Here is a 13,966-nt window from a genome sequence, read left to right as displayed (position 1 = left end):
TTAATAATTAAATTATAGGCATTTCTGTAGCCATGGTGATTTAGTTTGAACTTGCTACTTTGGCATTCATCACTGGTTACTATTCCACAAAAAGAAATTAGCAAATTGTTACTGACTGAACCTAGCTTTCTACACAAAAACAGAAATTGCTGGTGAAACTCAGCAGGTCTGGCAGCATCTGTGGGAAGAAAACAGAATTAACGTATTGAGTCCAGTAACTTTAAATTTGACTCAAAATATCAACTCTGGTTTCTTCCTACAGATGTTGCCAGATTTGCTGAGCTTCACCAGCAATTTCTGCTTTTGTTTCAAATCTTCAGCATCCTCAGTTCTTTGTTTTATCTCACCTTGTCTACACTTCCAGGAGCCGTGATGTCTCCTCTTACAATTTCTCTTGACTGCTGGCAAAGCAACAGTAGAACCTGAATTGTAATGAATTTCAGTAATGTGCTCTTTACAAGTTAAAAAAGAAGGCTTTTCAAAATTCCTTCCTCAGCCCTTTGTGAAAACTAATCAAACTAATCCAGTCCGCTATCAAACATAAAGTAAAATGAAAAGATAGCATTTACAATTGGCTCAGGACTTAATTGATAATATAGAACTGAATATTAAGAATGTTAGGTTTGGTGCCATGTACAGACAAACACACTGGGAGGTTAGTGACCTGAGTTTCAATAATATGGAACTAGGAAGGAGTGAACTATCATTCAGCTGAGGGAAACATATGGGATATCCCTCAAAGAAATTGTGATATTGCTTCCTGAGCCTTGATGGGATTGATGCTACCCTACCCAAAATAACAATAAAGACCCAAACCTGTACTACTTGCCAAGTTGGAAATACTGGAATGATTAAAGGATGTGTAATGTTACATATCATAATATGCTACTGTATGCAGTCCCAAAGAAAGAAGTTTGGTGGGAACTAAATTGGAGAGGGGAAGCAACTCATCAACATGTAGTAGTGTGAAATCATAGGCTACATCATGATCCTGAAGTTTAATAACACTAAGACTGAAGGCAATTGTACCATAAAAGTAATTGATACCACATACAAACAAACACAAACTGCTTATGCTTGTGTGCGAGATTACAGTGCAGCTACTAATCAATTATCTTTTCATCATTCAAATAAAATCTGTGAGATATCGCACCCAACCTTCATTTTTACAGTGAGGAACCAGGTATGGATTAGCTACAATGAAATGACCAACAAACACCTCTGAAACTAAATGGAAATTGAGGGATTTGTCAACACATTTGGATTAGATGTACCACCTCCAACAGAACACCTACCTGCATGTGGCAAGGACAGTGGAAAATCTCCTTTATTTATACAAACAGCAGCAGAAAAAATGAGCCATTAAGAAAGACATGGAAAGATTAATTTACTTGATGGCAGGGATTGTGGAAATGGGGTCTTCATATAAAAATCTATCTTTAGATATGGATCATCTCGTGTATTGGCAATCATTCAATTGGGATTAGTTTGTGATTTTTGAGAAGATTTGTAGCTCAGGTTGGTGATAAGTATGTAAATTAGCTTGCTGAGCCTCAAGGTTTGTTTTCAGACATTTTGTCACCATAATAGTGAGCCTCTGGTGAAGCGCTGGTGTTATGTCCCGCTTTCTGTTCATGTGTCTTGGTTTCTTAAGGTGGGTGATATCACTTCCGGTTCTTTTTCTCAGAGGATGGTAAATGGGGTCCAAAGAGATGTGTTTATTGATGGAGTTCCAGTTAGAATGCGAGACCTCTAGGAATTCCCATGCATGTCTCTGTTTAGCATGTCCTGTGATGGATGTGGTGTTCCAGTCAAAGTTGTGTCCTTCCTCGTCTGTATGTAAGGATACTAGTGATAATGGATCATGTCTTTTGGTGGCTAGTTGGTGTTCATGTTTCCTGGTGGCTAATTTTCTGCCTGAATATCCGATGTAGTGTTACAGTCCTTGCATGGTATTTTGTAAATGACATTTGTTTTGCTAACTGGTAATAGTTTTGTAACTGCTTCCTGAATCCTGTCTGAAGTCAGCAAAAATGAGTTGAGAAGCTGGCCAAAATGGCAGCCAAGAAACAAGAAAAAAGGTGGGATTGCTGCACTTTAGTAAACCCAAGCTCCACCTTGTGCTAAGGATACAGGTATAGATATAGTCAATGTGGGAACCTCCTTAGAATGTTAGGTCTAAAAGTAAAAATCTTCACAGCTTAGGTCAATAATCTTATAGCAATAAGGAAGCAGAGAAGTTGACTTTGTTAGGCTCACATTGAAAACCAAGATCCTTGCACTGATGAGATGAAAGAATATCTACAGAACACGGAAAGCATTGTTACATGATGTGAGTTCTAAAATAATCATCAAGTGGATTGTGGTAAGATGTAAAAACATGGTGATGAAATGTGAGAATTAAGACTATAAATTTCCATAACAAAAACTGAAGTTGCTGGGAAAGCTCAACACATCTGGCAGCATCTATGAAGAGAAATCAAAGTTAATGTTTTGGGTCCAGTGACCCTTCCTCAGAAGTCCTGTTAACTCTGAAGAAATGTTAACTCTGATTTCTCTTCACAGAAGCTGCCAGACTTGCTGAGCTTTTCCAGCAACTTCTGTTTTTGTTTCTGATTAACAGCATCTTCAGTTCTATCGGTCTACAAATTTCCATGCTGACTTTACTCTAGGAAAGACCATAGTGAAGTTTGCAAAAGGCAACTCCCCAACACGCTCAAAAATAAAGCCTGCGATTGCTGATCCTCACAAATCTCAAGGTAACTGTTTATACCACAACAATGATGATCACGACATCATTATCAATTATAAAAAAAAATCAGGTTCACTAGTGTCCTTTAGGAAAGAGGGAAGGAAATCTGCCATCCTTAATTGGTCTGGCCTACATATCAAACTTGTCACACATCCATGTACTAGATTCTTAATTGCTCTTTGCAATGTTCCAACAAGTTATTCAATTCAAAGGAAATTAGGGATGGCTAGCAAATGCTGTCTTTTCAAGTGATGCAAGCTTTGGTTAAAGAAAAAGAATGCATGTAGGCTTGGGTCTCAGAAATGATCAGACATGGGATTTCTAACATTGTATTGAAAATAAAGCATTTTGCGTCTCTGTATTTCAGTGTTCCCAGTTTTTCCTCTATTAATCCAATGTCTTGTGTATATATACATTATATTCAAACATTCATCTATGCCTGTTTTATTACAAGAAATATATTACAAGATATATGTCCAATTCAGGATGGTGAGTAGCATTAAGGGTAGCTTGCAAGTGATATCGCATTTCCCTTGTCCTTTTAAATGGAAGTCATCATGAGTGTAGAAGATATTGTCTAAGGAGTCTTGCTGAGTTGCTGTAACATATCTTGTAGATGGTACACACTGTTATGCTGTGCATCAATAATGGAGGGATGGATATTTGTGAATAGGGGCCAATCAAGCAGGCTGCTTCTCCTGGATGGTATCAAGTTTCTTCAGTATTATAGAGTTGTACACATCTAGGTTATGTGGGGAGCATTCCAACACAGTCCTGAGTTGTGCCTTGAAGATGGAGGATGGGCTTTGAGGAATTAGGAAGTAAGGTGTTTGCTGCAGGATTCCTAGCCTCTGTCCTGCTCTTGTAGCCGCAGTATTTATATGGTGAGTCCAGTTCAGTTTCTGGTTGTTAGCCCCCAGTGTCTTGATAATGGGGGATTTGGTGATGGCAATGGTCATTTTGAGATGGTCTTTGCCTGGTACTTGTATAGAATGAATTTTACTTGCCAATTGTCAGCTCAAATCTGGATATTGTCCAGGTCTTTCTGCACTTGGACATGGACTGCTTAAGTAAGATTATCAGAAGGTCAGCTAGAATGCAGCTGTCTAAAATATCGAAGATTAAGAGGGCAAGTCTAAGATAGTTTTTGTGGGGAATTCAATACTAATGGAGGCAGTTGACATCCCTTCTAAACTTGATCCAGAGTTGGACATGATATGCTGTCTACCTCATGCCAGGGTGTGAACTATCTCAAATTGTCTTGAAAGGATATTTGAGAGTGAGGGTAAAGTACACTGGCATTGTGATTCATTGTGTTGTGTTGGAGTCAACAGCACTGGAAAGAATAGGCAAGAGGAGATAAATTGAAGAACAGAACCTCAAGGATTATAATCTGTAGATCATTACCCAAACCATATGTAAATTTCCATTGGAACAAACAGATGAGGAGGTGGGTGTGTGGCTCGAAGGTTAGTGTAGTTGAAATAGGTTTCAATTCATAAGGTACAGGCATCAGTAATTGGAGATGAGGAAATTGTGTCAGTTTGATAGGTTCACTCAAATTGTACTTGGACTAGTGCCCTCAAGATTCAAATAACCAGGGCTATAGAGTGAGCTCTGAATTAAAGAGTTTGGGAGATGATGTACAGTGAGCTCTGAATTAAAAGGTTTGGGAGAGATTTGCTGAAGGGAGGTTTAGGAAGCTAATGAGAAAATACAAGGAAATATTGTGGTGTAGCAATATTGGTAATGATAATCAGAATGTGACTGGAAGCGACGGAGTCTACAAATAACAACACTGGGGTTTAGATCAGAGAAGTGCTGGAAAAGCACAGCAGGTCAGGTAGCATCCGAGGAGCAGGAAAATCGATGTTTTGGGCAAAAGCCCTTCATCAGGAATAGAGGCAGGTAGCCTCCAGGGTGGAGAGATAAATGGTGGTGGTGGGGGGGTGGGGAGGGGAGCTAGGGAGAAGGTAGCAAAGAGTACAATAGGTGAATGGGGGTGGGGATGAAGGTGATAGGTCAGAGGGGAGGGTGGAGCCGATGGATGGGAAGGGAGATAGGCAGGTAGGACAGATCATGAGGACAGTGCTGAGCTGGAAGGTTGGAACTGAGGTAAGGTGGAGGGAGGGGAAATGAGGAAACTGGTGAAGTCCACATTGATGCCCTGGGGTTGAAGTGTTCCGAGGTGGAAGATGAGGCGTTCTTCCTCCAGGCGTCGGGTGGCAAGGGAGCGGCGGTGGAGGAGGCCCAGGACCTGCATGTCCTCGGCAGAGTGGGAGGGGAAGTTGAAATGTTCCCCCACGGGGTGGTGGGGTTGATTGGTGCGGGTGTCCCGGAGATGTTCCCTAAAGTGCTGTACAAGGAGGCGTCCAGTCTCCCCAATGCAGAGGAGACCCCGCATCGGGAGCAACGGATACAATAAATGACAACACTGCACCAGCAAAGAGGTTCATTGTGTGGAAAATACAATAAAAAGACAAAATTAAAGGGTCTATATTAGAATCCATGAAGTCTTTGGGATAAGATGGATGAATTGACATCACACAGAGAAATAAATCGATATGGTATGATATCCTTTGCAGAAATGTGATTGCAAGGTGATCAGTGTTGGGAATTGAATGTTCAAGGATATTTGACATTTTGGAAGAAAGGTAAATGAAATGAGTAACTTTGCTATTACAGAATAAGATCAGTAGAATAGTGAAAAATAATTTTGGCTCTAAAGATCAAGATGTAGAATCAGCTGGATGAAGAAAAACAGAAAGGGAAGGAATTAATTGATGGGAGTAGTTTATAATCCCTAACAATAGACATACCGTCGGACAGAAAATAAGTCAAGAAATAAGAAAACAACTTCAATAAATGAGGGAGATTTTAATATTCATGTAATTAAACAAATCAGATTGGTAAAGGTAACTTTGAGGAGGAACTCATTTAGTTTATTTGTGATACTTTCTTACTTATATCAATATATTGTGGAAACAAGTGGACAGCAAGCTGTTTTAGACTTAACAATGTGCAATAAGTGTCAAAAAGTGTGGCGCTGGAAAAGCACAGCATGTCAGGCAGCATCCGAGGAGCAGGAGGATCGACGTTTCAGGCATAACCCCTTCACTAGGCATGACCTCCCCTTGATGAAACCATGTTGCCTTTGCCCTATTTTACCACGTGCAATAAGACAGGATTAACTAATAATTTCATTGTAAAGAATTATTCAGGGAAGAGTGATCATATAATGTTGTAATTCTATATTCCGTTACAGTGAGAAACTTTGGGTTGGAAACTAGTTTTTCAAACTTAAACAAGGGCAATTACATGGATATATGGTGCTGGAAAAGCACAGCAGGTCAGGCAGCATCTGAGCAGCAGGAGGATCGATGTTTCGGGCAAAGACCTTCACCAGGAATTGATGCAGATTTCTAATGAAGAGTTTTTTCTCAAAATGTTGATTCTTCTGCTCCTTGGATGCTGCCTGACCTGCTGTGCTTTTGGAGCATGACATTCTCAGCTCTGATCTCCAGCATCTGAGTCCTCACTTTCTCTGAGTTACAAGGATACGTAGACAGAGTTGGTTAAAGTTGGAGGCTCACACGGAGCAGGGATGACCAGTGGCTGGAGACTCACAGGGAATGGGAATGACCAGTGGCTGGAAGCTCACACGGAGCAGGGATGACCAGTGGCGGGAGGCTCACACAGAGCAGGGATGACCAGTGGCTGGAAGCTCACACGGAGCAGGGATGACCAGTGGCTGGAAGCTCACACGGAGCGGGGATGACCAATGGCTGGAAGCTCACACGGAGCGGGGATGACCAGTGACTGGAAGCTCACACGGAACAGGGATGACCAATGGCTGGAAGCTCACACGGAGCGGGGATGACCAGTGACTGGAGGCTCCCACAGAACAGGGATGACCAGTGGCTGGAAGCTCACACGGAGCGGGGATGACCAGTGGCAGGAGGCTCACACAGAGCGGGGATGACCAGTGGCAGGAGGCTCACACGGAGCCGGGATGACCAATGGCTGGAAGCTCACACGGAGCGGGGATGACCAGTGACTGGAGGCTCCCACAGAACAGGGATGACCAGTGGCTGGAGGCTCACACGGAGCAGGGATGACCAATGGCTGGAGGCTCACATGGAGCAGTGATGACCAGTGGCTGGAAGCTCACACGGAGCAGGAATGACCAGTGGCAGGAGGCTCACACGGAGCAGGGATGACCAGTGGCAGGAGGCTCACACGGAGCAGGGATGACCAGTGACTGGAGGCTCCCACAGAACAGGGATGGCCAGTGGCTGCAGGCTCACATGGAGTGGAGATGACCAGTGGCTGGAGGCTCACACAGAGCAGGGATGACCAATGGCTGGAGGCTCACATGGAGCAGTGATGACCAGTGGCTGGAAGCTCACACGGAGCAGGGATGACCAGTTGCTGGAGGCTCACACGGAGCAGGGATGTCCAGTGGCTAGAGTCTCACACGGAGCAGGGATGACCAGTGGCTGGAGGCTCATACGGAACGGGGAAGACCAGTGACTGGAGGCTCACACAGAGCAGGGATGACCAATGGCTGGAGGCTCACACGAAGCGGTAATGACCAATGGCTGGTGGCTCACACAGACCGGGGATGACCAATGGTTGGAGTCTCACACGGAACATGGAAGACCAGTGGCTGGACGCTCACACAGAGCCGGGATGACCAATGGCTGGAGGCTCACATGGAGCAGGAATGACCAATGGCTGGAGGCTCACACAGAGCAGGGATGACCAATGGCTGGATGCTCACACGGAGCAAGGATGACCAGTGGCTGGAGGCTCACACGGAGCAGGGATGACCAATTGTTGGAAGCTCACACGGAGCAGGGATGACCAATGGCTGGAGGCTTACACGAAGCGGGAATGACCAATGGCTGGATGCTCACATGGAGCAGGGATGACCAGTTTCTGGAGGCACACACGGAGCCGGGATGACCAATGGCTGGAGGCTCACACGGAGCAGGGATTACCAGTGCTGGAGGTTCACACGGAGCAGGGATGACCAATGGCTGGAGGCTTACACGAAGCGGGAATGACCAATGGCTGGATGCTCACATGGAGCAGGGATGACCAATGGCTGGAGGCTCACACAGAGCAGGGATGACCAATGGCTGGAGGCTTACACGAAGCGGGAATGACCAATGGCTGGTGGCTCACACTGAGCAGGGATGACCACATGGAGTGGAGATGACCAGTGGCTGGAGGCTCACACGGAGCAGGGATGTCCAGTGGCTGGAGGCTCACACAGAGCAGGGATGACCAATGGCTGGTGGCTCACATGGAGCGGGGATGACCAATGTCTGGAGGCTCACATGGAGCGGGGATGACCAGTGGCTGGAGGCTCACATGGAGCCAGGATGACCAATGGCTGGAGGCACACTGAGCGGGGATGACCAGTGGCTGGAAGCTCAGACAGAGCGGGGATGACCAGTGGCTGGAAGCTCAGACAGAGCGGGGATGACCAATGGCTGGAGGCTCACATGGAGTGAAGATGACCAGTGGCTGGAGGCTCACACGGAGCAGGGATGAACAATGGCTGGAGGCTCACACAGAGCGGGGATGGAGTGGAGATGACCAGTGGCTGGAGGCTCACACGGAGCAGGGATGACCACATGGAGTGGAGATGACCAGTGGCTGGAGGCTCACACGGAGCGGGGATGACCAATGGCTGGATGCTCACACGGAGCAGGGCTGACCAGTGGCTGGAGGCTCACACAGAGTGGGGATGACCAGTGGCTGGAGGATCACACGGGGCAGGGATGAACAATGGCTGGACCCTCACATGGAGCAGGGATGACCAATGGCTGGAGACTCACATGGAGCGGGGATGACCAGTGGCTGCAGGCTCACACGGAACAGGGATGACCACATGGAGTGGAGATGACCAGTGGCTGGAGGCTCACACGGAGCAGGGATGACCACATGGAGTGGAGATGACCCGTGGCTGGAGGCTCACACTGAGTGGGGATGACCAGTGGCTGGAGGCTCACACGGAGCAGGGATGACCACATGGAGTGGAGATGACCAATGGCTGGAGGCTCACACAGAGCAGGGATGTCCAGTGGCTGGAGGCTCACGTAGCCAGGGATGACCAGTGGCTGGAGGCTCACACGGAGCAGGGATTGCCAGTGGCTGGAGTCTCACACAGAGTGGGGTTGACCAGTGGCTGGAGGCTCCCACAGAACAGGGATGGCCAGTGGCTGGAGGCTCACATGGAGCGGAGATGACCAGTGGCTGGATGCTCACACGGAATTGCCATCTTATACACTTGTTTTGTTGGCCTTGTGTCTCCACATGTTGATGCTGGAGCGATTTTTACTTATAGAGTGTTAAAGCCATACGGCAAGGAAACAGACCCTTCATTCCAACAAATCCATACTGCCCATGTATCGAACCTAAACTAGTCCCACTTGCCTGTGTTTGGCTCATTTCCCTCCAAACCTTTCCTATTCTTGTATTTATCTAAATGCCTTTTAAATGTTGTAACTACCTTGTAAAAACATACACTCCTGCAGCATCTATCTGCTTCTGTGGTCTATGAAATCTGACTCTTTTATCTTGAATTTCACCCATTCACTGCAATCATTTCCTGAGGAGTTCTATGATCATTAGTGCTTAAATCCCCTAACTAACTGTGTTGCACCAATGCATTAACTTGGAAGAACATGGAATCCTGACTGGACATGGCCCAAGTTGCTGGGGAAACAAGGATTCTCCTGACGGAAGGTCACACACTGTGACTGAGATGCTTCTGTCATCTTAATCAGAAGACTCGAGGCAGGAGGTGAGATGAGATGATTCCAGATGGATCTATTGAAGGGTGTGCATGGGCTTCCATGTTGTTTACAAGCTCTGACAATCCTTTATAAAGGTTAGCAACTTTGAAATGCAGATACAAGCTTCTTGGATGGTCTCAGAAATGGCCCATCAAAATCAATGCTTGTCCAAAATGCTGTCTTTCTATGAAATACTCCTGATCCTTTTATCCCTCCTTTATTGAACTCATTCAACAATAGTTTGCCTCCAATACAATCCTTAAACTGTTAAAAGCCCTCCAAATTCCTTCTGAAAAGTTTTTTCACATTTCGATCTATTTCCATAGCTACAACCACCTGCCCATGGGCGGCACGGTGGCACAGTGGTTAGCACTGTTGCCTCACAGTGCCGGAGACCCGAGTTCAATTCCCGCCTCAGGCGACTGACTGTGGAGTTTGCACATTGTCTGCATGGGTTTCCTCCGGGTGCTCCGGTTTCCTCCCACAATCCAAAGATGTGCAGGTCAGGTGAATTGGCCATGCTAAATTGCCCGTAGTGTTAGGTAAGGGGTAAATGTAGGGGTATGGGTGGGTTGCGCTTCGGCGGGTCGGTGTGGACTTGTTGGGCCGAAGGGCCTGTTTCCACACTGTAATCTAATCTAATCACCTCCTCTCACTGTAATATCTGATCTGTTTGTTTTACCAAGGTATGAACTGCTCTGTTATGCTTTCCTTGATTCTACATTGTTTCTTAATTAACTTTCAAAACGTTGTGAAATTTACACTTGGGTTAATACACTAAATGCACCATTCTACTTCTGGGAGTTAATTCTTTGCAAATTTAAATACCTTAAAACCAATATTGAAGAATGAATTGAAATAAAATCCCATTTAGTTCATGTTTTTCAGAAAACAGTGACATAACATAGAGATATTATGCTCTGCAAATGTAGAGATGCGACAATTTCTATCTGTCATCTTTGAGCAGGAGGTTTAATTTTCTTACCAGATTGTGATCAATTGAGGAATTCAGAATGGTTTCCACAACAATTTTGTGAGAAGCATTGTAATATGGATGAGACGTATTCTTTGGAGGTCGCAGGTCAAATATCACATATTTTTTGTTTCTCGCAGCAAGAGCCAGCAGCTGAGCCAGTGAACAAACGCGTTGTTCTGAAGCATTTTTCTGTGATTCTTCTGATAGCAACCTCACTGAGTAGTAGGGATCTTTCTATCAGGGAGTGGAATTAGGAAAGGAGATACACAAAGTCAGGAGCACACAGAAATATGTTAACATCTTATTTTACCTTTACACTATAGACAAATCAATATATTCTGTTGGCTGAGAAACAAGATATTACAGAAGCTTTCAGATTTTTAACAAAAAATATTACAGTCATAATTTTAACTTCCAAAGACAATGAAAACACCCATCATTTGCATTTAAACTTTTTATAGTGACTTACGTGCTCATTAGATTGAGTGTCTATATTGAGTGCTTACGGCACAGGTTAGATGAGAAGTAAAATTCCCTCAAAACCTTTCCATTCAATATTCTCAGACATAGCATGGCTATATATATAGACAGAATGTACTGCAACTTTTTTCTATTGTGCTTTTAGCTTCAATTTCAGAACAACACACCTTCCAATATGGCATTTCTATTTAATTTAACAGCCAACGAGTAATATTTTTGGCATAGATTGCCACCTAGTGCTAAGTTAGGGAACCTATATAGGGGAATTTAACTGAAGCTGCTCTGAGATCTTTATGAAGAATAATAAGGCTAATTGAGAGATGAAACTTTATACCTATATTTCTTAACTGTTTTCAATCTTAAGGACCTAAAGATGCCAGGATAATGTCAAAACCTGAAGCTGCATATAGTCCCTTAAATTTATTTATTCTATTGTCTGCATTTTAGAAGATGATGTACCACATGGGTCATACGTTTCCACAGAACTTAGTAAGGACAATGCTTTGATCCTAAAGATTAAAATAAACATGAAAAGCCATCAAATCTTTACCTGTAGAAACCACTTCCCTGCATTGAGCTTCTGAATCTCTGTCCATGTAAAACTTGCGACATCATTTCTGGCCCATTTAGGAAAAACATCTACTATGTCTGTTGTTCTTTCAAATGTAGAGTCATGCATTAGAAATGGAACTCCATCAAAACTAGAAAAAAAAATGTAATCTTGTCAATCTAGATTTTAGTATTTTTTTTCAAAAAATACACGTTAAGAGCATATTTCAAAATATTTTGATTTGAAATTTTCAGAATTTGCAATAAAATTAAATTTGTTCCTATACAGTATGTTACACATTCAGGTGATTTAACATCTTTAGGTGATTTAACATCATCATGTTATTATTTTTATTTAAATTTAGTTTATATTCCATATCAGGCATACAACCCAAGTGCAGAATCTTTCATAGTGAAAATTACAGTAAGTACAATAGAATTCAACTTCATTCCATCTGTCTAATTCCATTTTGAAGTGTCTCCTAACGCACGATGACTGACAACAACGTTTCCCCAGTCCACACTTGCAGCAGCTGCTCCAGGTTTTAGTACATCCCTCAGCTTACAGCAATCGATCTTGGAATGTGCTAGTCTGCAATACTCAGTCAAGGGCAATTCTTTGCACTGGAAGACCAGGAAACATTGAACATATCAAAGAACATCCTCTATTAAGTTGTTGGCCTTCAAGCCACAGTTGATGTTTATTTCACTGTGCATCCCTGGGAATGACATGTAGAGCATAGAATTCTATGTAATGGGATTTTCTGGATGAACTTTGACAGAAAAAAAAACACTGCATCTCTCCTCAGATCTTCTTTGCAATGGATCATTCCACAAGTAAGTGGACAAGATTAACAATCACACAACACCAGGTTATAATCCAACAGGTTTATTTGGAAGCACTGGCTTTCAGAGTGCTGTTCCTTCATCAGTTAGCTAATGGGGCAGAATCATAGGACACAGAATTTATAGTAAAAACTCAGTGTCATACAACTGATGAGGTGTATTGAACAAACCTGATTGCTGTTAAGTCTTTAATCATTTAGAATGGGGTTGCAAGTTTCGATTCATTAATATGTAAATCTCAGAACTTCTTTCAAGTCAGTTGGGAACAAAATGTACCCAGCATCAACCTCATCATTGTGTGTGCAACTGTATCAAGCTGTGAATGAATCCTCCATCTGCAAACACCAAGTGTCACTATGTATTGAGGCTCTAACTGTGCCTAATGTTGCAAGGTATTTTTTTTTAACAAATTATGAGACCCACTTTAATGCATTAGTATTCTGCAGCAAGGTTTTGGTTGTGTGCTTACCTATCAAGATAGTCCCATTAAGGTCCCATGTAGCATTCTATGCAGTTGAATCAAGGAAGTTTAGATCAACATAATCCCAAAATGAAGCAGGAGAGAAATATGTTTGGTTGTAAAGGCCTCAATGGAATCAACCATGTTACTGATGACCTTTGTGTTTAAGTGCAAGAGAGATAGGAAACAGCTCTGACTGAGTGCACGCAGCTATTGGGTAAGAAATCCTATTTTTAAAATTTTCTACAAATCTAATGTAGTTAGCATTAAATTGAAATCTACAGTTTAAAGTCTGCAGTTGCCAGCCGAAAGCATGGTTTTAATAAAGTTTCCAGTGAAAGTGCAGCTTAATTAAGAACCAGCTAAAGATAGACTTTTTCTCTTAGGAGCAAATAAAACTATTCAACTTAATGTGACTAGTACTTGAGTACTACTCACAGTAAAGCGCTGGCATTAAGGATTAGGGGAGTTCAGGGGAGGAACAGAAAGAGGTGTACTATTGCTTTTGCTTTCTCTGAACATTCTTTGCTTCAGGAACTGATACTCTGCTACAGGAGAAGGAGCTGGTTATTTAGGTATGTGGTAAGTGACTAAGGTCTATTGTATTGCTCAGGTTCCACATTATATAACCACTTATAGTACGGTTAATACAATGCATAGAAATATAACTGAATATGAAATTGCCAAAAATAATGATGTAAAAGCAACATGCTGTGAATGTTAGAGGTTTGGAAATAGTTTTAGAGAAACTCAGCTGGTCTGTCAGCGAGGCAAAAGTGAGGACTGCAGATGCTGGAAATCAGAGTGGTGCTGGAAAAGCCCAGCAGGTCAGGCAGCATCCTATGAGCAGGAAACTCGAGTTTTGGGCAAAAGCCCTTTATCAGGAATGAAGGCAGGAGCCTCCAGGGTGGAGAGATATATGGGAGGGGGGGTGGGACTGAGGAGGAAGGTAACCAAAAGTACAATAGGTGGATGGAGGTGGGGATGAAGGTGATAGGTCAGAGAGGAGGGTGGAGCAGATAGGTGGGAAGGGAGATTGGCAGGTAGGATAGGTCATGAGGATGGTGCTAAGCTGGAAGTTTGGAACTGGGGTA

At 43.4% G+C, this 13,966-nt stretch overlaps 1 protein-coding gene across 1 annotated transcript in view; it reads right to left on the bottom strand.

Moving 5' to 3' along the window:
• gdpd2 (glycerophosphodiester phosphodiesterase domain containing 2) overlaps positions 1-13,966 on the bottom strand; it is a 104,231-nt gene that overhangs the window by 38,803 nt on the left and 51,462 nt on the right. The window contains exons 9-10 of the mRNA XM_043704773.1: positions 11,568-11,718; positions 10,547-10,771 (exon numbers count right to left, since the gene is read on the bottom strand). Of these exons, the coding sequence (XP_043560708.1) occupies positions 10,547-10,771; positions 11,568-11,718 (376 nt within the window). The remainder of the gene's footprint in view (positions 1-10,546; positions 10,772-11,567; positions 11,719-13,966) is intronic.

This window comes from Chiloscyllium plagiosum, chromosome 15 (assembly GCF_004010195.1).
Source record: "Chiloscyllium plagiosum isolate BGI_BamShark_2017 chromosome 15, ASM401019v2, whole genome shotgun sequence".
In the NCBI taxonomy this organism is placed as follows: domain Eukaryota; kingdom Metazoa; phylum Chordata; class Chondrichthyes; order Orectolobiformes; family Hemiscylliidae; genus Chiloscyllium; species Chiloscyllium plagiosum.
This window is presented reverse-complemented; position numbering and strand designations above follow the sequence as displayed.